This window comes from Gorilla gorilla, chromosome 1, assembly GCF_029281585.2.
Source record: "Gorilla gorilla gorilla isolate KB3781 chromosome 1, NHGRI_mGorGor1-v2.1_pri, whole genome shotgun sequence".
In the NCBI taxonomy this organism is placed as follows: Eukaryota; Metazoa; Chordata; class Mammalia; order Primates; family Hominidae; genus Gorilla; species Gorilla gorilla.
In genome coordinates this window covers 197977148-198001628 of record NC_073224.2, presented here as the reverse complement: position 1 = coordinate 198001628, position 24481 = coordinate 197977148, and the positions used below count along the sequence as shown (strand labels likewise).

At 43.1% G+C, this 24481-nt stretch overlaps 2 protein-coding genes across 2 annotated transcripts in view; one reads left to right on the top strand and one right to left on the bottom strand.

Moving 5' to 3' along the window:
• HIVEP3 (HIVEP zinc finger 3) overlaps positions 1 to 24481 on the bottom strand; it is a 528576-nt gene that overhangs the window by 437570 nt on the left and 66525 nt on the right. The window lies entirely within an intron of this gene.
• LOC134759083 (uncharacterized) lies at positions 2056 to 5052 on the top strand. The gene is given in 4 exon segments (XM_063709236.1): positions 2056 to 2869; positions 3203 to 4241; positions 4243 to 4943; positions 4946 to 5052. Coding segments are annotated over 4 exon segments (2661 nt in total).

Sequence of the window (24481 nt, the reverse complement as noted above, 5' to 3'; positions counted from 1 at the left end):
TGGAGAACTGGGACCAATTTGACCCTCAGACGCTAAGAAAGAAATGATTTATATTCCTCTGCAGTACTGCCTGGCCACAATATCCTCTTCAAGGGGGAGAAACCTGACCTCCTGAGAGAAGTATAAATTATAACTCCATCTTACAGCTAGACCTCTTTTGTAGAAAAGAAGGTAAATGGAGTGAAGTGCTATATGTACAAACTTTCTTTTCATTAAGAGACAACTCACAATTATGTAAAAAGTGTGATTTATGCCCTACAGGAAGCCCTCAGAGTCTACCTCCCTACCTCGGCATCCCCCTGACTCCTTCCCCAACTAATAAGGACCCCGCCTTCAACCCAAACGGTCCAAAAGGAGATAGACAAAGGGGTAAACAATGAACCAAAGAGTGCCAATAGTCTCCAATTATGCCCCCTCCAAGCTGTGGGAGGAGGAGAATTTGGCCCAGCAGAGTGCATGTACCTTTTTCTCTCTCAGACTTAAAGCAAATTAAAATAGACCTAGGTAAATTCTCAGATAACCCTGATGGCTATATTGATGTTTTACAAGGGTTAGGACAATCCTTTGATCTGACATGGAGAGATATAATGTTACTGCTAAATCAGACACTAACCTCAAATGAGAGAAGTGCCGCCATAACTGCAGGCCGAGAGTTTGGTGATCTCTGGTATCTTAGTCAGGTCAATGATAGGATGACAACAGAGGAAAAAGAACGATTCCCCTCAGGCCAGCGGGCAGTTCCCAGTGTAGACCCTCACTGGGACACAGAATCAGAACATGGAGATTGGTGCCGCAGACATTTGCTAACTTGCATGCTAGAAGGACTAAGGAAAACTAGGAAGAAGCCTATGAATTATTCAATGATGTCCACTATAATACAGGGAAAGGAAGAAAATCCTACCGCCTTTCTGGAGAGACTAAGGGAGGCATTGAGGAAGCACAGCTCTCTGTCACCTGACTCTACTGAAGGCCAACTAATCTTAAAGGATAAGTTTATCACTCAGTCAGCCGCAGACATTAGAAAAAAACTTCAGAAGTCTGCCTTAGGCCCAGAGCAAAACTTAGAAACCCTACTGAACTTGGCAACCTCAGATTTTTACAATAGAGGTCAGGAAAAGCGGGCGGAACGGGACTAACGGGATTAAAAAACGGCCACCGCTTTAGTCATGGCCCTCAGGCAAGTGGACTTTGGAGGCTCTTGAAACGGGAAAAGCTGGGCAAATTGAATGCCTAATAGGGCTTGCTTCCAGTGCGGTCTACAAGGACGCTTTAGAAAAGATTGTCCAAGTAGAAATAAGCCGCCCCTCGTCCATGCCCCTTATGTCAAGGGAATCACTGGAAGGCCTACTGCCCCAGGGGACGAAGGTCCTCTGAGTCAGAAGCCACTAATCAGATGTTCCAGCAGCAGGACTGAGGGTGCCCGGGGCAAGTGCCAGCCCATGCCATCACCCTCAGAGCCCCGGGTATGTTTGACCATTGAGAGCCAGGAAGTTAACTGTCTCCTGGACACTGGCGCAGCCTTCTCAGTCTTACTTTCCTGTCCCAGACAACTGTCCTCCAGATCTGTCACTATCCGAGGGGGTCCTAGGACAGCCAGTCACTACGTACTTCTCTCAGCCACTAAGTTGTGACTGGGGAACTTTACTCTTTTCACATGCTTTTCTAATTATGCCTGAAAGCCCTACTCCCTTGTTAGGGAGAGACATTCTAGCAAAAGCAGGGGCCATTATACACCTGAACATAGGAAAAGGAACACCCATTTGCTGTCCCCTGCTTGAGGAAGGAATTAATCCTGAAGTCTGGGCAATAGAAGGACAATATGGACAAGCAAAGAATGCCCTTCCTGTTCAAGTTAAACTAAAGGATTCTGCCTCCTTTCCCTACCAAAGGCAGTACCCTCTTAGACCCGAGGCCCAACAAGGACTCAAAAGATTGTTAAAGACCTAAAAGCCCAAGGCCTAGTAAAACCATGCAATAGCCCCTGCAATACTCCAATTTTAGGAGTACAGAAACCCAACAGACAGTGGAGGCTAGTGCAAGATCTCAGGATTATCAATGAGGCCGTTGTTCCTCTATATCCAGCTGTACCTAACCCTTATAGTCTGCTTTCCCAAAAACCAGAGGAAACAGAGTGGTTTACAGTCCTGGACCTTAAGGATGCCTTTTTCTGCATCCCTGTACTTCTTGTTTGCCTTTGAAGATCCTTCAAACCCAACATCTCAACTCACCTGGACTGTTTTACCCCAAGGGTTCAGGGATAGCCCCCATCTATTTGGCCAGGAATTAGCCCAAGACTTGAGCCAGTTCTCATACCTGGACACTCTTGTCCTTCGGTATGTGGATGATTTACTTTTAGCCACCCGTTCAGAAACCTTGTGCCATCAAGCCACCCAAGCGCTCTTTAATTTCCTCACCACCTGTGGCTACAAGGTTTCCAAACCAAAGGCTCAGCTCTGCTCACAACAGGTTAAATACTTCGGGCTAAAATCATCCAAAGGCACCAGGGCCCTCAGTGAGGAGTGTATCCAGCCCATACTGGCTTATCCTCATCCCAAAACCCTAAAGCAACTAAGAGCATTCCTTGGCATAACAGGCTTCTGCCGAATATGGATTCCCAGGTATGGCAAAATAGCCAGGCCATTATATACACTAATTAAGGAAACTCAGAAAGCCAATACCCATTTAGTAAGATGGACACTTGAAGCAGAAGCGGCTTTCCACGCCCTAAAGAAGGCCCTAACCCAAGCCCCAGTGTTAAGCTTGCTAATGGGGCAAGACTTTTCTTTATATGTCACAGGAAAAACAGAAATAGCTCTAGGAGTCCTTACACTGGTCCGAGGGACGAGCCTGCAACCCATGGCATACCTGAGTAAGGAAATTGATGTAGTGGCAAAGGGTTGGCCTCATTGTTTATGGGTAGTGGTGGCAGTAGCAGTCTTAGTATCTGAAGCAGTTAAAATAATACAGGGAAGAGATCTTACTGTGTGGACATCTCATGATGTGAACGGCATACTCACTGCTAAAGAAGACTTGTGGCTGTCAGACAACTGTTTGCTTAAATATCAGGCTCTATTACTTGAAAGGCCAGTGCCGCGACTGTGCACTTGTGCAACTCTTAACCCAGCCACATTTCTTCCAGACAATGAAGAAAGGAAAGAACATAACTGTCCACAAGTAATTGCTCAAACCTATGCTGATTGAGGAGACTTTTTAGAGGTCTCCTTGACTGATCCCAACCTCAACTTGTATACTGATGGAAGTTCCTTCGTAGAAAAAGGACTTCGAAAAGCAGGGTATGCAGTGGTCAGTGATAATGGAATACTTGAAAGTAATCCCCTCACTCCAGGAACTAGTGCTCAGCTGGCAGAACTAATAGCCCTCACTCGGGCACTAGAATTAGGAGAAGGAAAAAGGGTAAATATATATACAGACTGTAAGTATGCTCACCTAGTCCTCCATGCCCACGCAGCAATACGGAGAGAAAGGGAATTCCTACCTTCCGAGGGAACACCTATCAAACATCAGGAAGCCATTAGGAGATTATTGTCAGCTGTACAGAAACCTAAAGAGGTGGCAGTCTTACACTGCCAGAGTCATCAGAAAGAAAAGGAAAGGGAAATAGAAAGGAACCGCCAAGCGGATATTGAAGCCAAAAGAGCCGCAAGGCAGGACTCTCCATTAGAAATGCTTATAGAAGGACCCCTAGTATGGGGTAATCCCCTCCAGGAAACCAAGTCCCAGTACTCAGAAGAAGAAATGGAATGGAGAACCTCACGAGGACATAGTTTCCTCCCCTCAGAATGGCTAACCACCAAAGAAGGAAAAATACTTTCGCCAGCAGCTAACCAGTGGAAATTACTTAAAACCCTTCACCAAACCTTTCCCTTAGGCATTGATAGCACCCATCAGATGGCCAAATCATTATTTACTGGACCAGGCCTTTTCAAAACTATCAAGCAGATAGTCAGGGCCTGTAAAGTGTGCCAAAAAAATAATCCCCTGCACTTCAGGTCATACATTTCAATCCCTGTACCTGAACAATGGAACAACTTCAGCCCAGAAATAAACACCACTTCCATTTTAGTAGGACCTCTTGTTTCCAATCTGGAAATAACCCATACCTCAAACCTCACCTGTGTAAAATTTACCAATACTATAGACACAACCAACTCCTAATGCATCAGGTGGGTAACTCCTCCCACACAAATAGTCTGTCTACCCTCAGGAATATTTTTTGTCTGTGACCTCAGCCTATCGTTGTTTGAATGGCTCTTCAGAATCTATGTGCTTCCTCTCATTCTTAGTGCCCCCTATGACCATCTACACTGAGCAAGATTTATACAATTATGTTGTACCTAAACCCCGAAACAAAAGAGTACCCATTCTTCCTTTTGTTATCGGAGCAGGAGTGCTAGGCAGACTAGGTACTCGCATTGGCGGTATCACAACCCCTACTCAGTTCTACAAACTATTTCAAGAACTAAATGGTGACATGGAATGGGTCACTGACTTCCTGGTCACCTTGCAAGACCAACTTAACTCCCTAGCAACAGTAGTCCTTCAAAATCGAAGAGCTTTAGACTTTAGGCTAATCGCCAAAAGAGGGGGAACCTGTTTATTTTTAGGGGAAGAATGCTGTTATTATGTTAATCAATCCAGAATCGTCACCGAGAAAGTTAAAGAAATTCGAGATTGCATACAACATAGAGCAGAGGAGCTTCAAAACACCGGACCCTGGGGCCTCCTCAGCCAATGGATGCCCTGGATTCTCCCCTTCTTAGGACCTCTAGCAGCTATAATATTGTTACTCCTCTTTGGACCCTGTATCTTTAACCTCCTTGTTAAGCTTGTCTCTTCCAGAATTGAAGCTGTAAAGCTACAAATCGTTCTTCAAATGGAGCCCCAGAGGCAGTCCATAACTAAAATCTACCGTGGATCCCTGGACAGCCTGCTAGCCCATGCTCTGATGTTGATGACATTGAAGGCACCCCTCCTGAGGAAATCTCAACTGCATGACCCCTACTATTCCCCAATTCAGCAGGAAGCAGTTAGAGTGGTCATCGGCCAACCTCTCAACAGAGTTTTCCTGTTGAGAGGGGGTACTGAGAGACAGGACTACCTGGATTTCCTAGGCCGACTAAGAATCCCTAAGCCTAGCTAGGAAGGTGACCACATCCACCTTTAAACATGGGGCTTGCAACTTAGCTCACACCCAACCAATCAGGTAGTAAAGAGAGCTCACTAAAATGCTAATTAGGCAAAAACAGGAAGTAAAGAAATAGCTAGTCATCCATCGTCTGAGAGCATAATGGAAGGGACAATGATCAGGATATAAACCCAGGCATTCCAGCCGGCAACGGCTACCCTCTTTGGGTCCCCTCCTTTGTACGGGAGCTCTGTTTTCACTCTATTAAATCTTGCAACTGCAAAACAAAACGAAACAAACAAACAAAAATGTGGTACCATGCTCTCCTCCCCCACCAGCCCCAAGAGTATTTCCAACAGAAACTTTCTTCCCTGGGAACACTTTGCACCTTGGGCTTTGTATAACCAGGATGTGTTAATCACATTGGTGATTAACTTAAGAGGTGTTTTAAGATTCTGATGCTTGTTTCTAATCAAAGCTTTGTATTGGCATGGATCCATAATAATTGCATTTGTGCTTCTGAGTAGAATGCTCTATCCCATCCATGCCTTCCCCTCTATTCTCACAGGAAAAATCACTATGCTGTGAGCTACTGCCACCTGGGAAGCATTTACCTCTGACTCTGTTTTAAAACTTTGCATTTTGTACTCCATTAATATAACATGTAAATAATAGGGTACACTATGTGAAGAGGGCAAAGAGATATGTGGGAACTCTCTCTGTACTTTCAGATCAATATTTTGTAAACCTCATACTGCCCTAAAAACTTAAAGACTATTGATTTAAAAAATAAAACTTTGCATCTGAAATTATTTGAGTTGCTGTTACAGAAAATGGTCTTATTGGTCCACATAAGTAAAAATGATACTTTGTTAACAGGGAGATATGTTCTTGTTTAAACATGTAATATATCTGGCCAGAAACTGAAGGCATATTGAGCTAGTCAGTCACCATTCTAACCACATTTGAACTTTAAGGAAGAAAACTAATTAGAATGCAATCCCCTAGTTTCTGCTCCTGACTGTGCTAGAAATCCCCACGTTTCTAACACATAGCTTTGCTTCTGTATTGCCGCTTAGTATGGTGAGACACATTAAAGTCTTTGACCATAAAACCAATTAAATACTGAAAGAAGAAGGGGGCATTTGAAATGCCCTTCTAAGAATTATTTAAAACATGGAAAACAAGCTTACACGTCTAGCTATGATGGAGTTGCATCTATGCAACTCATGGTGATAGAGTTCATAACATAATGTTTAGGGGAAAAGGCCAAAAAGATAGCACACTCTATTATCCCATTTATATAAAGATTAAAACGAGACAAAATTAGAGTATGGCAATATAATCCTAAATAGTGTTTATGTTTGATGGGTGGCAGATAATGACTGAGAGAGGGCACAAATAAGATTTCTGGTGTGTTGAAATTGGGAGTGATCTCTTCTTGTCTGGGTGGAGATGAGAGAACTGTGTTCATTTTATGTAAATTCTACAAACTATAAACTTACTATATGTGCACTTGGTGTATGTATTAGTCTGTTCTCATGCTGCTATGAAGAAATGTCTGAGACTGGGTAATTTGTCAAGAAAAGAGTTTCAATTGACTCGCAGTTCCACGTGGCTGGGGAGGCCTCAGGAAACGTACAATCATGGTGGAAGGCACCTCTTCACAGAGCAGCAGGGGACAGAATGAGTGCCAGTAGGAGAAATACCAGATGCTTATAAAACCATCAGATCTCATGAGAACTCACTCACTACCATGAGAAAAGCATGGGGGAAACTGCCCCCATGATTCAATTACCTCCCACTGGGTCCCTCCCACAACATGTGGGGATTGTGGGGAGTATAATTCAAGATGAGATTTGGGTGGGGACACAGCCAAACCATATCAGTGTGCATACAATATATTTAAATAGTAAGTAACCAAAACATGTAGTTAGAAATAAATTATGTGAACAACTAGACATTCCCTGACAATGGAGGTGGCAGAAACTGGACTGGAAGGTTCTGAAGGCAGCTTTCAACTGCATTTCACTTGCCCTTCCATAAAGCAGCAGCTCTCCTTCAGGGCTATCTTCCCTGAAGATACACTCTCTCTAGCTCATCTGTCTTCTATATCCAATTTGGATTTTGCAACAGAGAGTTAAATTTATTTTATCAATTTAACCCCTAAGTCAACATATTCAGAATCAAAATCTTCATCATCTCTTGCTTCTCACTTCATGAATTTCCTCCCATTCTCTATCACAGATAAGAGGGTGATCAACTTCCCCAATGTTTAATGTAGAAATCTCATCCTCGCTGCACCATTATGTGATTCCTAGTTGTCTCTCCAAAATCTTCCTCAAATTTATGCCCTCTTCTCCAACCACATTGCTTTCATTTTCTTTTGTTCATTCATTCATTCATTCATTCATTCATTCATTCATTCATTGTGAAGTGTGTAGTGCCTGCGAGGCCCTTCAAGTGGGGTTAAGGATCAGCAGAAGCAAGTTACTTCTGGTCCCTGATAACCAAAGCCCTTGACTTTCACCAAAGCCTTGACATTCCCAGTTGCTTTCTATGTAGTCTCATGAAAGTTCCCTTCCCACTTCACTCCTCCCTCTCCACTGCCACCAATTCACAACTCTCTTTTCCAGCACATATACCCTTTACATGTGTATATGCACATGCATGTAAAGGACATGCACATTATTTAAATAAGCAAGACAAGTTCATTAAAGGTAATTTGGAAAATATATAAAGTAACAAAAGGGAAAAAATCCTATTATTCATATTACTGACACCCAAAGATCGTGTGATATAAAATATCATTTATTTTTAAATGATGATCATCTTTTTTAGTATACAAGTCAAATCATTCCCCTCTTTTCTTAGAAGGTGTCAAGTCATTCCACTGCCTATAGGACAAAAGTCCTTCTCATGAGCAATCGACTCAAAGCCCTTTGCAGTCTAGGCCCAGCTGTCCAGCTGTTTTTCTGGTGTCTTCTCTAGTCCCCTGCCTGTCCCCAACTTTGACACATGGGTCCATGACACTGCTCCTGGTTATGGGCTGTGGATACTGGATCTTCTGTGTTCCTGTCTCTGCTCACATTGTTCCCTAGGCCTGCAATGATCTTTCCTGACTTCCTCAGCCTTGAAAACTCCTATTCACTTTTCAAGACTAGGTTCAAATTTCACTTCTGCTGGATCCCACTTGTGTGACACTTGTCACAGTGTGCTGTGATTATGAGGGAGGCAGCGGCAGAGCTGTTAATAATACTGACTCTGGAGTCAGACTGCCTGGGTTCAAGTCAGATCTGTGGCCTGCTAGCTGTGTGACCTTGGGCCAATTATTTAATCTGTCTTTGCCTCAGCCTCATGTATAAGAGGATAAAATGCTAAAACTCTTCTCAGAGTGTTTCTATGAGGATTAAATGAGATGATCTGGTTAAAGGGTAACTTAGCACAATGCCAGGTACATAATGAGTCCTCAGAACATGTTACTTCTTGTAATTGTCATATGTCTGCCTCTTCCCTCCTAGACTGTGCACATCCCATAAGAAAGATTTCTTACTTGAATTTGTAGCCCCACCCCATGCTCAGTTTGGAGTAAGTGCTTTATAAATGTCTGAGAAATGAATGAATGAGTACATGAATGAATGAGTGAATGATCTGCCAAATCTTCCCGACATACTCTCTTGCTCTACATACTTTTATTGTTAAAAGAAACCAAGGAGGAAAATTGGGATAATGAGAGGAAGAAGGAAGGAGATGCAAGAGAGGGAGAAGGAGAAGAGGACAAAGAAGAGGAATACCGATGAATTGCCACTAATAATAATGGTATTTGACTCTTGTTTGCACAAAAAAACAGGCATCAATCACAGTACCCAAGGCTGCAGCAGCCCTTTTTTCTGCTAACTCTTCAGAACCCAGAATATATTGGCCCGTACACTTAGTGCAAAGCTCAGTATTCCATTCTGGCCTTTGGGGAAACTGAGTTGTGTAACTGGTTCTCTACCCAGAGAGAAGACCCTCAGATGGTAGACCACCTGAGGTGACACATCTAAAAGGACTGCGCAGGGCCCACCCGCAAGGTTCCAGGACATGGAATAGAAGAGTGTGCACCAGGCATCCTATGCAGGGCATCAGCTCATCCTCAAATTCCCCAGGACAGATGCAGCGCTGGATGTGTGGAATATTTAAAGGTTCCCTTGCAGATGAAGTACCTTGGCAAAACCTGTTTTTACTGACTCCAGATATACTGGCTTCTACTTCTGTTCCAGAGTCAGTGATAAACCCCCAAGAACTCATTAGTACTTTCTAGCATGCATAAAAGGACAGTAAGCCTTTGTTTTGCTGATTAGGGAGGCTACATACATTTTTAAAAACGGATTATTAAGAAATAAATGCCAACCTTTGCATAAAAAAAAACATTTCTCTCTGTCTCTCATTGAAAACCAAGAAGGCCTTCAGAGACTTCACCTCGGCACAGGCCAGGTGGTTTCACCCCACCCTGCGGGGTCTGGCTCCAACCTGGCAGCTGTTTGCAAGGACAGGCCAGTCGTCATCAAGGCCCTATGTCTCTGAGCAGGGGGTCGTGGCCATTGTGAGTCAAAACCCACACAAAGAACACTGGCCTTTCTGATGCTGGCTGCACCACTGGCTTGCAGCTTTCTGCAGAGCCATTAAACCATGAACTTGGAAGTCAGTCAGGCCAGGGTCTGAACTCCAGCTCCTCTGCCTACAGGCTGTGGCCCAGGGCAGGTTGCTTCATCGCTCTTAGTCCGGAGTCTCCTCATTTGTGAAATAGGGGTAACAATAGTATCTATCTATCTCTCAGGGTTGTGGTCAGGATTAAAGATAATGCACAGAAATGGTTCCACAAGCTTGGGATGTGAGTCACACTCGGTAAATGATATCCATTGTTATTATTCTTTAGGAACCATTTTCTCAGCTTCCAGGTTTTTTTTTTTTTCTCTAGTGTTTCCACTGAGAAGATCAAAATTGAGGCTGGGGAAGCTGAATTGAAAATTATAACATCTAATCGTTAGGAGCATTTTCAATGTTCCATGCACTCTGTTGGTAGTATTTACATGTTTTATCTCAGTTAATCTTCACAACAACATATCAGCCAGGTACTACAATGAACCCCGTTTTACAAAAGGGAGATCCAAGGGTGAAAGAAATAAAGTAACTTATCTTGGGAAAGAGGTAAGGAAGGAAAGAAATTGCTTGGTAGACTGGGTAGGGGTGGGGTGGGAGCCGGTTTAGAAAAATTGTGATGGAAAAAAGAAAGGGAATATTAAGAAGTGTCTCTGTGGGTTATGAATTGGTTCCCTCCTATGTTCTTTCAGAGGCACAAGTGAAGACTGGAATTCTTTTTAATTAGTAGCTCCATCATTGTTATGAGACCACCTAAGTTTAGAGGGCATAGTTAAATAGGAGGAAAGTACTTTCACCAGAATTGCAAACTGTGTCCTACAACAGCACACACACAAAAAAAACCCTCATATTAAAACCAACCACAACAATGACCTCACCGTATTAAGTCCTGCGATGCATCCTGCCATGCAGGGCACATCCTGAAAGGGGAGAAGAGGCAACTAAGGCCTCCAGCTACTCAGCTACACTTAACCACAGTAATCCACCCCTAAGTTTCTCCTGGGGCACAGTTCCTTTTTGTTCTCTCATTTTTGTCCTCTCTTTAATAATGAACGTGTGACTCAGAGGTTTAATGAGTTACCCGGAGAAGTTAACCAGAAGGGAAGCCCATTGAGCAGAGGCATAATTAAAATTGTGAATGGACAGAGGAATACAATCATTGTGGGAGATAGGGAGCACAGGAATGACTCACGGGTTGGGCTGCTTAGAAAAGGGCCTCCGGGACTTACGTTATTTCTGGGGAAGATCTGGAAATTGAAGGAAAAATCTGGAACTCTTCTACAGTCAAAAGATAGAGAGGCAAGCTGGGACCTCTCCTTTCACTCGTGAATGATTTAAGCTTGTAGCCAGGACTCACTTCCAGCAGAAGGTGAAGAACAGTGAAGGCTGAATTCCCCAGGGAGTCATTACCTCCTCTGGTGCTAACACCACAAGTGTCTAACGTCAACTACTTCTTGGTTTGGACGTTTCTTGTAGCAAATTATAACAGTCAGGAGAAGGGAAAAAGCAACGACAGCATCATACTGGATTTTCACTCTTTAGCCCAAACTCAGAAATATTTTGCATCTGTTGAGGCCTGACAGGCAGAGAAACTAAGGAACATAAGCACACACTGGAGATGGGGCTGTTGTAGTTAACGGAAAGTCTGCATGCAAACTTGAGGCCCATTATCTGTTTCGTGTATGGTCAGGATTAGAAATGAAACGGTCCAGGGTGCTGTGAGTTCTTAGGAGAAATGGAGGCTGATCCTAAGCAAGAAAAACAATACTCCCTAGGTCAGGATCTCTGTAGAGCACCAGCCACAGAAAGCACTTTCCACCTAGGAATCTATTCCAACAATTTCTGTAACTAAAGCCAGTTCAGATCAGCCATGCTAATGGAGCAGCAGTACAACTTCATCCCAAATATCACATGGTCTAAGTATTAGGATTTATTGTCTTATTTCCATGCTTGTGTTGATGCTTGAAGAGGGCCAAGATTACCCTCTCTTTCCTCCTAGAATACAGAGGCAATCACTTCAGCAATGTGGAGAAGCAGCTATGACTCAAAAGTATTTCCAGTGATGAAAATAAAAAGAGACAGGAGCCCAAGTTAGGTATGAAGTTTGAAATCCATTTTTAATTTTGTTTGAATATAAGCTTATATGGTTTTTGAACAGCGCTGGGAGCAAATTATTGAAGCTACAATATGAACCATGGAGGAGAAGGAGTTGGAAGGTGCTCTCACTTTCAGATCTTGCTCATTTAAATAAATCCTCCGAACTCCTTTGTCTATGCTCAGAGTGGACAAGAAGTGAATTGCTTGGGTGGTCTAAAAGACCTTAGGATGGGTGAGAAGGAGCCTAAAATTTTCTTTTAGTCAAAACTATATGTTTATTTTGTAAAGATATGTATGCATATATTTGGAAGTGAAATTAATATATGAAATGAATTATATTAGCATGAAAGGGCTCAGTGATTTATTTTTCATCCTTACTCAATAGCACCAAGGCAGTAATTTATATTTTTACTATACTTTCTTAAAGTCTACCTCCCACTAATCTGTAAGCCACTATAAACAAAAGTTAAAAGAACTGTCCAGAGTCCCAAAAAAACTAAAAGTTTTGCCAGAATAATCTTTATACAAATAAAACTTCATTTTATCAAATAAAGTAGAATAAAATCCAAAACTGTTACTATACTCATCCTGATACAATTCCCCCAAAGTCATAATTCTCTAAGACACTGCTAAACAAGTAGGGGTTAGTTTCTCATCAATAGCTGTCAGTAAATAGAAAACTATTGAGCACAGCCCTAGTCTAACACAGTGGAGCTGAACCACTTGGGGTTAAGTCCTGGCTTCCACATAAATAGCTTAGGCAAGAAAATTAACCTTTCTGAGCCAATCATGCCCTTTATGCTCTATAAAAGCATCTGGGAGAACATCATCATGCAAGGACAAACTGGGCAGAAGAAAGAATGATGAAAGTTCAACGTGCAGTGATCCCTACTGTCTAGATTAGACACGGAAAGAAAGCTCAGAACTCTAGTGGAGGAGGATGATTTCAGAAGGGCTTGTTCATGGTCCAGATCTATTCTTAGCTAAAGGATAAGATGAATACCTAAAAGGTTATAATGCAATCCAAAAATCCTTCTAGATTTAGCCAACTCTCAGTCTGAATCACTCCCTGAGTCAGGGTAGGACATGGCACCAGCTCCTGTCCTTGAACAATGCAGTTACCTGAGTCAGAGGCTATTTTGAAAAGCTAAAACTGATCTACATCTGGCATTTCAAGGGCAAGCCAATTCACCCACATGCAATCAACCACAGGTGAGTTTTCCTTCTATTCATAGATATCCTGGAAATAGGCCTGAAAGTGTAGAAGAGGCAATGTGGAGAAGCAGAGTTTGGCACATATGGACTCCCAAACCACTATGAACTAGCTCTGAGACTTTGAAAAGTTATTCAATCTCTCTAAACACAAAACGTCTCATCTATAAAATGGGTAGCAGAAAAGACTGCCTATTTTGAGTGGCACCCAGGGCAAGAAAGAGCTGCGGCAGCTCCAGGCTGCAATACAAGCAGCCTTGCCATTTGGGCCACATGACCAGGCACATCTCAAGGCACTAATGGCAGCTGTGGTGAATGAAGGTGCTGTGTGGTGCCTTGGGCATGCTCCAGTAGGAGAATTTTAGTGCAGACCCTGAGGGTTCAGGAGCGAGACAATGCCATTGTAAGTAAAGGATTATACACCATTCTGAAAACAGCTCCTGGTAATTATTGAAACTTGGTGAAAACTGAACATCTGAACATGAAACAGCAAGTGACCATATGGGCAGAGCTGCAAATCTTGAACTAAGTACAGTCAGATCCAGCAAGTCATAAGGTCAAGAGGGCCCAGCAACAATCCTCATAAAGTAGAAGAGGTACACCCCAGGTTTCACATGAGCAGGGCCAGGGGTCACAAGCTGCAGGGGCAGATGACCAGGCCCACCCCCACTATGTCACTCACCACTGTTGCAGCAACCCTTCTTCCCTCCTAGATCACAACTATGGCCCATTCCTGGATGACAGAAAAGGAAAAATACCCAAGGCTTGGCTTGGCTCACAGATAGGTCAGCTTGCCTCCCAATGGGCAAAGCTTCAGGAAGCAGGACTGTTCACCCACTTTGCATGAAGAGAAAAGTGGCCTGTGGTAAAGACAGATGTATACAGACTCATGGACAGTCCTGCAAGGCTTGGATGGTGGGTCAGGGGCTTGGGTAAAACTAGATTAGAAGACTGAGGAAATGGAAGTCTGTCCAAGGGCATGTGGCTGGACCTGTGGGAGTGGGCACCAAGTGACATGAGCTCTGTGTTGTGTGTTAAGGCCAACCAGTGAGCACTGATGATGGAAGAGGTGCTTAACTACCACTGGATAGGAGACTTCAGCCAGCCTCTGTCCTTGGCTATCCAGGGCTTATGCAATGGCTCATGAATGGAGCAGCCATGATGACAGAGATAGACGCTACCCACAGGCCCAACAGCAGGAGCTCCTGAATTCTGAAGATGATCTAGCTCCTGATGCTGCTAAACATTCAAACCGCTAGCAACAAAAGCCAATTCTGAGACCCTGAGATGGCACCATCCTTAGAGGAGACCAACTGGCTTGATGGTGACAAGTTGATTTACTCCCACCCTGAAAAGGACAATATTTTATCGTGATTAGAATTGGCAAATATTCCAGGTATAGATTTATCTTTCTTGCCTGCAGGTCTCAGCCACCACTACTATCCAAGGACTCCAACTGACTGCTATAGCTGAGAGTCTGATCCTGCATAAATTCACTTCAGACAAAGAAATCCACCTTACAGCAAAGAAGGTGCACAGGAACACATGACCATGTGATCCACTGCTCCTGCTACTTACCACACCATCCAGATGCTGCTGGCTTGATCGAGCATTGGAACAACCTCTAAAAGCATAGTTAAGGGGCAAGCTTGGACATAACACCCTGTACAGGTGAGGCACTGCCCTTTGGGAAGCAGCATATACTTTAAACCAAAGCCATAATATGGGGCTGGTTCCCAAGAAACAGAATGCATAGGTCTGGGAACTAAGGCTGGGGGACAAAGCAGGAGTGACCCCACTCTTTATTACTCCCAGTGTCCCTTGTGGAATTTACACTTCCTACATGTAGTACCTTATGCTCCATGGGGCTAGAGATGTGTCCACCAAGGAACACAGTTTTTGTTAAAATTAAGTTATAGCTGCTACCTCCAGGTTGCTTTAGGCTCTTCATTCTAAGAGTAGGCAAAAAAACTGAGCTGTCTTACTGGCAAGGGGGTATGACCATGATCAATATGAGGAAGTAGAGAGACTGCTACCTAATGGGAGCAGGAAGGAATACGTATGATGTGATACATATGACGGGTGACCCACTAGGGCATCTCCTGGTACTTCAATAACCAGTTTTAACTCATAAACTGGCAAGTACAACAACAACAGCCTGATCAGGGAATGGAAACCAGGGTCTCAGACCCCCTCAGGATAAAAGTTGGGCCAGAAAGTCCACCACACTAGCCACATTGGTTAGCCAGAAGTGCTAGCCAAGAAAGAAGAATCTAGAAAGGGTAGCAGACAAGGAAGATGATGAGTATTAGTATGGCCTCAGGACCAACTGCAACCATGGAGACGGTAGTTTGTCCCAATAACCCAAAAATTCTGACCAAGAAGAATCCTGCAGAATTTATCAGAAGATAGAGTAAGCTTACAGTGAGAAACAAGTGGTTCTTAGTGGTACAAGCAGTAGATGTTAGCAGAGGCAACAGTTGCCTTAACTAGAGACATCTGAGAAGTATATGCTCCCCACTCCTCCCCCAAGTGTCACTTGTGACAGACTGATACAGGGGAATAAGAGTTCAACTCCCTTGCCTCAAGACAGGACAACCTGTATGGCACATCTCACACTCTAGAGCTCCTCAAAGAATTACACTGAAGCCGGACTTCTCCTAAAACCACATTTTTTCCTAGTTTCTTCCCTGTCCTATACTGCTTTCTCCCTCTGTTGGAGGTTTTTCCTAAGAGCAATCCCTTAATAAACATCTTGCACAAGCTTCCCATCTAGGCCCTGTTTCTAGGTGCCCAAGCAGGATCCACTTTTGCACGCCCACAGTGTTTACAGCCCCATACAAAGTGCTAAAGGCATATGAGAGTTTGAGGTAATGTTTAGCCAATATCCACTCTCCTCCCCCTCCACTGTGGGCAGAAAATACTTCCCTGCCCCACTGTGGCAGATTGTTCTTTCCAAAAATGGCTGCAACACTATCTCTCATCCCTCATGTACTTTTCACAATGTGACCTTCATATCCATCCCATGGAGAGTTGGGATCCATGTCTCTTCCCCATGAAAGTGAGCAGGTTTTTGTGACTGTTTCAACCAACAGAGACTAGTAGAAATGATGCTATGTGAATTTCCAAGGATGGTCATAAAAGACAAGGTACCTTCCACTTGGTCCTCTGCAACAATTGTGCCAAGTTCTAACATTCCTTGTAAGTGGCCTGATAGTCCTAAAGCCACCAAGCTGTGTGGAAGCTCAAATGAGTTCATGCGGGGTCCACATGAAAAAGCTGAGAGATACCTGGGCAGCTCCCTGCAATGCCAGCTCCAACCATCATCAGACTGTAACTGCATGAGAGACTCTGAGCCAGACCACTCAGCTAAGCCCCACCTGAATCCCTGACCCACATCAATCAAGAGACACAATAAAATGATTGCTATTATTTTGAGCCACTAAATTCCAGGGAATTTTTGCCATAGCAATAGTAACCAAGGCACCCAATGACAGTGAGCTTCGCCACATCACTGTTTTGGGTCAATAGCACTTGCATCTTGTATTTCTGCCATCACAATGAGAAAAGCATGTCTTGGCACAAGCATGACACTGGTACAAGAAAATTGAGAGATGTGTGTAGCTGACCTGGAAAAAACCTGCAATCTGGGCCAGCCCAGCCCAGATCAGCCAGACCTTAGCCAACTGTCTTGCAGATGCATAAATGACAAATAAATGCTCATAACTGTACACTACTGCAATTGTGTGGGATTGCATTGTTGTTATGCAGCATTATGGTGATAACTGATACAAGGAGAAATATGAAAGTGAGAGAAAACATTCCCTGATTCCAACAATAGGATACTTCTTAACTTGTAATTAGGTGGGCTTTACGCTTATTATCAATAACATTGTCCAATAGCATCTCTATCCCGGAAAATAATATCACTCTCCAATTAGTAATACTGGTCCCTTTTCTGAGGTCCTAAATACATAAGACAAATGACTTCACAGGTTTTCCTTAATCAGGTGCCTTTGGCACCTCAAAAAGAAGACAATGGATAGATAGAAAATATTCCCAGCAAACATTAGCTAGAATTAGAGGCACCATAAGCCAAGAATTAAGTTACAAACCCCTGAGGTAAGAGATCAGGGAATCCCATAAAAAATTGGAGGGGTACTGATGCATCTAAGCAGTACATTAGGGTTATAAGTAAAAAAGCATCAAGAGATTCACTTAAGCCAGAAATATAGGAAAATAAACTGCAATACAAAAGAGGAAAGGGCAATAAATATTTACCCAAGAATGCTCAGGACCAAAGTGAGAAACCAAGAAAACAGAAAAGAGGCCAGGCCCAGATCTCCAGATCAAACCAAACCTCAAAACAGAGCTTACTCAGGTCAGCCTTGGCCAAAAGGATTTGACTTTCCTGGAACCAGTGGTTTGAAAATCATTCATAGCACATAAAGAATAATTATCGCCCAGTGTCTTTTAAAAATGGAATACAAGTTGATCAGGAAAAATAAGGAAATGTCATACCAAATTACTCGACAATTCATATTTTGATTTTCATGTTAATTTCGTAAAACACATGTCATTTGTGAACTTACTAGGTACTCCCTGGGACGTCACTAGACATTGAGTGTATGAAAGTTATTATGCTCTTTCTCTGGTTCAAAAAGTTGGACCAGAAGGGATGCTGGAACTCTTACTCATCTTTGAATGGCTTTGGGGATACTGACTCGATTCTACATTCAAATTCACCTCATCACACTAAACAGAGTGGCAAAGGTGTTGAGAATATCAAAGTCTCTTGGAAAGACAATAATAAAAAAAATTTCTGAAAGAAAGATGTACTAGAGCCCCACCAAACTCAAGCCAAGCATTTTATCACTACTACCCTAGAGGTTGAGGTACACAAAACCCATTGTTGCAGGGTTTTTGAACAACAGTACAAGTGACATTTTGAACCAGATAATTTTTCATCATGGCGACCTGTCCTGTGCATTGCAGGTTGTTTATTTAGCAGCATCCCTGGCGTCTACTAACTAGATGCCAGTAACACCTTCTCCTCACCTGCAGATATCAAAACCAAAAGTTGTTGTTTTTTGTTTTTTGTTTTTTTGAGATGGAGTCTCGCTCTGTCACCCAGGCTGGAGTGCAGTGGCGCGATCTCGGCTCACTGCAAACTCTGCCTCCCGGGTTCATGCCATTCTCCTGCCTCAGCCTCCCATGTAGCTGGGACTACAGGTACCTGCCACCATGCCCGGCTATTTTTTTGTATTTTTAGTAGAGATGCGGTTTCACTGTGTTATCCAGGATGGTCTCAATCTCCTGACCTCGTGATCTGCCTGCCTCGGCCTCCCAAAGTGCTGGGATTACAGGCGTGAGCCACCGCGCCCGGCCAAAAGTTTTTCCAAACATTGCCAATGTCCCCTGGAGGCAAAATCACTCCGAGTTTTTTATCCTTGCGATAGTTTGCTGAGAATGATGGTTTCCAGCTTCATCCATGTCCTTACAAAGGACATGAACTCATCATTTTTCATAGGTAAGAATTGAACAATGAGAACACTTGGACACAGGAAGGTGAACATCACACCCTGGGGCCTGTTGTGGGGAGCGGCGAGGGGGGAGGGATAGCATTAGGAGATATACCTAATGTAAATGACGATTTAATGGGTGCAGCACACCAACATGGCACATGTATACATATGTAACAAACCTGCACGTTGTGCACATGTACCCTAAAACTTAAAGTATAATAAAAAAAAAATCACTCCAAGCTGATAACCACTTCATTGGTGGAACCTAGCCTTAAAGGGCCAGCTTCCTAAGCATGAAGGAGAAGCAAAATGTCTTTGGGATGTAAGCAGATAACCAATGGGACAAGCTTATATTAAGGCAGTGATCCAAACTTTTTTTCTGCCCGACAGATTCAAGTTCACAAACAGTCACTCCCGGACATACTCAGATTCTGATGTAATATGACTAGAGCTTATATAAGCTCTACTGCTTTATTCTGACCCAAGAAAGAGTATTAAAATGCAAGTGAGTGAAAATGAAGGTGTTATGGATTGAATGGTGTCCTTCCAAGAAGATATGTTGACGTCCTTCCTAACGCCCAGTCATTCAGAATTTGACCTTATTTGGAAGCAAGGTTTCTGCAAATGTAGTTAAGATGAAGTTATTAAAGGAAAACTTGTGGGGGAGGGGCCAAGATGGCTGCCTAGAAGCAGCTGCGGTCCGCAGCTCCCACTGAGAAGAACGAAAATGGCAACTGAATCCTGCACCTTCAGCTGAGGTATCTATGTTCTCTCATTGGGACTGACTAGGCAGTTGACGTGACCCACGCAGAGCGAGGAAAAGCAGGCTGGAGCAATGGCCCACCTGGGAGCCACACGGGGAAAGCGGAGCTCCCAGCCCCAGCCAAGGGAGGCAGTGAGTGATTGTGCTACCCCACCTGGGAAACCATGCTTTTTCCACAGATCTGTGCAACCTGTGGATCAGGAGATCCCCTCATGAGCCCACACAACCAGGGTCTTGGGTCCCACGCACAGAGCTATGCAGATGCTCAGTGGCCACTGGCAGCAGGCTGGAGACTGCCTAAGATGACCAAGTTCCTGGGGGGAAGGGCAGCTGCCATCACTGTGGCTTTAGACTGCCATTTTTCCCCACTGGTGCCGGGGAGACTGGGTAGTTTGGACCGGGAGGAATTCCCCCACAGGTGCAGCACAGCAGCTGTGGCAGATCATGGCCAGACTGCTTCTTTAGGTGGGATCCAGATCCATTCCTCCTTACCAGGCCAGAACGTCGGCAATTCCAGCAAGGGGTTTAGGACAAAACTCTGATCTCCCTGGGACAGAGCCCCTAGGGAAAGGGGTGGCCAGAGTATCTGTGGTTCAGCAGACTTACTCTTTCCTTCCTACTGGCTCTGAAGAGTCTGGGCAGTCTGGGCAAGCGGGATTCCCCCAAGAGCAGTGCACCCGTTCTGCCAAGGGGCAGCCAGAGTGCTTCATTATGTGGGTCCCTGATCCCATGACTCCTGACTGGTGAGACCCACACCCTCCCCAACAGGGGTCACCAGACATCTTATACAGGAGCATTCCCACTGGCATCAGGTTGGTGCCTCTTTGGGATGGAGCTCCCAGGGGAAGGAACAGGCAGCCATCTTTGCTGTTCTGCAGCCTCCACTGGTGACACCTCTAGGGGCCAAGGTGAATAGGGTCTAGAGTGGACCCCCAGAAAACTGCAGCAGCCCTATGGAAGAAAGGCCTGACTACTAAAAAAACAAAGAGAAAGAAACAACAACATCAACAAAAAAGATCCCACAAAACCCCATCCAAAGGTCAGCAGCCTCAAAGATTGAAGGTAGATAAGCTCACAAAGATGAGAAAGAAGCAAAACAAAATTGCTGAAAACTCAAAAAGCCAGAGCGCCTCTTCTCCAAATGACCGCAATACCTCTCCAGCTGAGATGGATGAACTGACAGAAGTAGGCTTCAGAAGGTAGGTAATAATAAACTTTGCTAAGTTAAAGGAGTATGTTCTAACCCAAGGCAAAGAAGCTAAGAAGCATGATAAAACATTTCAGAAGCTGTTAGCCAGAATAAACAGTTTAGAGAGGAACATAAATGACCTGATGGAGCTGAAAAACACGAGAACTTCACAATGCAACCACAAGTATATCAATAGCCGAATAGACCAAGTGGAGGAAAGAATCTCAGAGTTTGAAGGCTATCTTGCTGAAATAAGACAGGCAGACAAGATTAGAAAAAAAAGACTGAAAAAGAATGAACAAAACCTCCAAGAACTATGGGATTATGTAAAAGGACCAAACCTACGACTGATTGGGGTACCTGAAAGGGACAGAAAGAATGGAACCAAGTTGGAAAACATACATCAAAATATCATCCAGGAGAACTTCCCCAACCTAGCAAGACAGGCCAACATTCAAATTCAGGAAATCCAGAGAACTCCAGTAAAATACTCCATGAGAAGATCAACCCCAAGACACATTATCATCAGATTCTCCAAGGTCGAAATAAAGGAAAAAATGTTAAAGGCAGCCAGAGAGAAAAGCCAGGTCACCTACAAAGGGAAGCCAATCAGACTAACAGTGGACCTCTCAGCAGAAACCCTACAGGCCAGAAGAGATTGGGGGCCAATATTCAACATTCTTAAAGAAAAGAATTTCCAACCCAGAATTTCGTATCTGTCCAAACTAGGCTTCCTAAGTGAAGGAGAAATAAAATCTTTTTCAGACAAGCAAATACTGAGGGAATTTGTCACCAGCAGGCCTGCCTTGCCAAAGCTCCTGAAGGAACCACTAAATATGAAAAGGAAAAACCATCACCAGCCACTAAAAAAACACAGTGAAGTACACAGACCAATGACACTATGAAGCAACTACATTAACAAGTCTGCAAAATAACCAGATAGCATCATGATGACGGGATCAAATTCACATATAACAATATTAACCTTAAATGTAAATGGGCTAAATGCCCTAATTAAAAGACACAGAATGGCAAGCTGGATAAAGATTCAAGACCCATCAGTGTGCTGTATTCTTTTTTTTTTTTTTTTGAGATGGAGTCTCGCTCTTTCACCCAGGCCAGACTGCGGTGGCGCCATCTCGGCTCACTGCAAGCTCCGCCTCCTGGGTTCACGCCATTCTCCTGCCTCAGCCTCCCGAGTAGCTGGGACTACAGGTGCCCGCCACCGCGCCCAGCTAATTTTTTTTTTTTTGTATTTTTAGTAGAGACAGGGTTTCACCGTGTTAGCCAGGATGGTCTCAATCTCCTGACCTCGTGATCCACCCTCCTCAGCCTCCAAAAGTGCTGGGATTACAGGCGTGAGCCACCATGCCTGGCCCAGTGTGCTGTATTCAAAAGACCCATCTCACATGCAAAGACATACATAGGCTAGAAATAAATGGATGCAGGAGAATTTACCAAGCAAATGGAAAGCAGAAAAAAAGCAGGGGTTGCAATTCTAATTCCTGACAAAACAGAGTTTAAACCAACAAAGATCAAAAAAGACAAGGAAGGGCATTACATAATGGAAAAGGGTTCAATTCTATAAAAAGAGATAGCTATCCTAAATATATATGCACCTAATACAGAAACACCCAGATTCATAAAATAAGTTCTTAGAGACCTACAAAGAGACTTAGACTCCCACACAATAATAGTGGGAGACATTAACACCCCACTGCCAATATTAGATCATTGAGACAGAAAATTAATAAAGATATTCAGGACTTGAACTCAGCTCTGGATCAAGTGGACCTGATAGATATCTTCAGTACTCCTCACCCAAAACAACAGAATATACATTATTCTTATCCCCACATGTCACTTACTCTAAAATCTATCACATAAATGAATGGAAGTAAAACACTCCTCAGCAAATGCAAAAGAACTGAAATCATAGCAAACAATCTCTCAGATCATAGCGCCATCAAATTACAACTCAAGATTAAGAAAGTCACTCAAAACCACACAACTACAAGAAAATTGAACAACCTGCTCCTGAATGATTCCTGGGTAAATAATGAAAGGCAGAAATCAAGAAGTTCTTTGAAACTAATGAGAACAAAGAGACAATGTACCAGAATCTCTGGAATGCAGCTAAAGCAGTGTTTAGAGAGAAATTTATAGCACCAAATGCCCACATCAAAAAGCTAGAAAGATCTCAAATCAACATCCTAACATCACAACTAAAAACACTAGAGAATCAAGAGCAAACAAACCCCAAAGTTAGCAGAAGACAAGAAATAACTGAGACCAGAGCAGAACTGAAGGAGATAGAGACACACACACAAAAAAAAACCCTTCAAAAAATCAATGAATCCAGGAGCTGTTTTTCTGAAAAACTTAATAAAATAGACCACTAGCTAGACTAATAAAGAAGAAAAGAGAAGAATCAAATAGACACAGTAAAAATTGATAAAGGGGATATCATCACAGACCCCACAAAAATACAAACAACTATCAGAGAACATTATTCATATAAACACTTCTATGCAAATAAACTAGAAAATCTTAGAAGAAATGGATAAATTCCTAGACACATACAACCTCCCAAGACTGAACCAGGAAGAAGTTGAATCCTTGAATAGACCAATAATTAATTCTGAAATTGAGGCAGTAATAAATAGCCTACCAACCAAAAAAAGCCCAGGGCCAGACAGATTTATAGCTGAATTCTACCAGAGGTACAAAGAGGAGATGGTACCATTTCTTCTGAAACTATCCCAAATAACTGAAAAAGAGGGACTCCTCCCTAACTCATTTTATGAGGCCAGCATAATCCTGATAGAGATACAACCTGGCAGAGATACAAAAAAAAAAGAAAAAGAAAACTTTGGGCCAATATCCCTGATGAACATCGATGCAAAAATCCGCAATAAAATACTGGCAAACAAAATCCAGCAGCACATCAAAAAGCCTACTCACCACAATCAAGTCGGCTTCATCCCCAGCATGCAAGCCTGGTTCAACTTGTGCAAATCAATGAATGTAATTCATCACATAAACAGAACTAAAGACAAAAATCACATGATTATCTCAATAGAGGCAGAAAAGTCCTTTGATAAAATTCAACATCCCTTCACGTTAAAAATTCTCAATAAACTAGGCGTTGAAGGAACATACCTCAAAATAGTAAGAGCCATTTATGATAAACCCACAGCCAATATCATACTGAATGGGCAAAAGCTGGAAGCATTCCCCTTGAAATCTGGCACAAGACAAGGATGCCCTCTCTCACCACTCCTATTCAACATAGTATTGAAAGTTCTGGCCAGGGCAATTAGGCAAGAGAAAGAAATAAAGGGTATTCAAATAGAAACAGAGGAAGTCACACTAGCTCTGTTTGCAAATGACATAATCCTATATCCAGAAAACACCATCAACTTAGCCCAAAAGCTCCTTAAGCTGATAAACAACTGCAGCAAAGTCTTAGGATACAAAGTCAATGTGCAAAAATCACAAGCATTTCTATACACAAACAGCAGACAAGCAGAGAGCCAAATCATGAATGAATTCCCATTCACAATTGCTACAAAGAGAATAAAATATGTAGGATTGCAGCTAAAAAGGGAAGTGAAGGACCTCTTCAAGGAGAACTACAAACTACTGCTCAAGGAAATCAGAGAGGACAAAAACAGATGGAAAAACATTCCATGTTCATGGATAGGAAGAATCAATATCGTGAAAATGGCCATATTGCCCAAAGTAATTTACAGATTCCATGCTATTCCCATTAAACTACCATTGACATTCTTCTTAGAATTAGAGAAAACTATTTCAAAATCCATATGGAACCAAAAAAGAGCCTATATAGCCAAGACAATCCCAAGCAGAAAGAACAAAACTGGAGACATCATGCTACCTGAGTT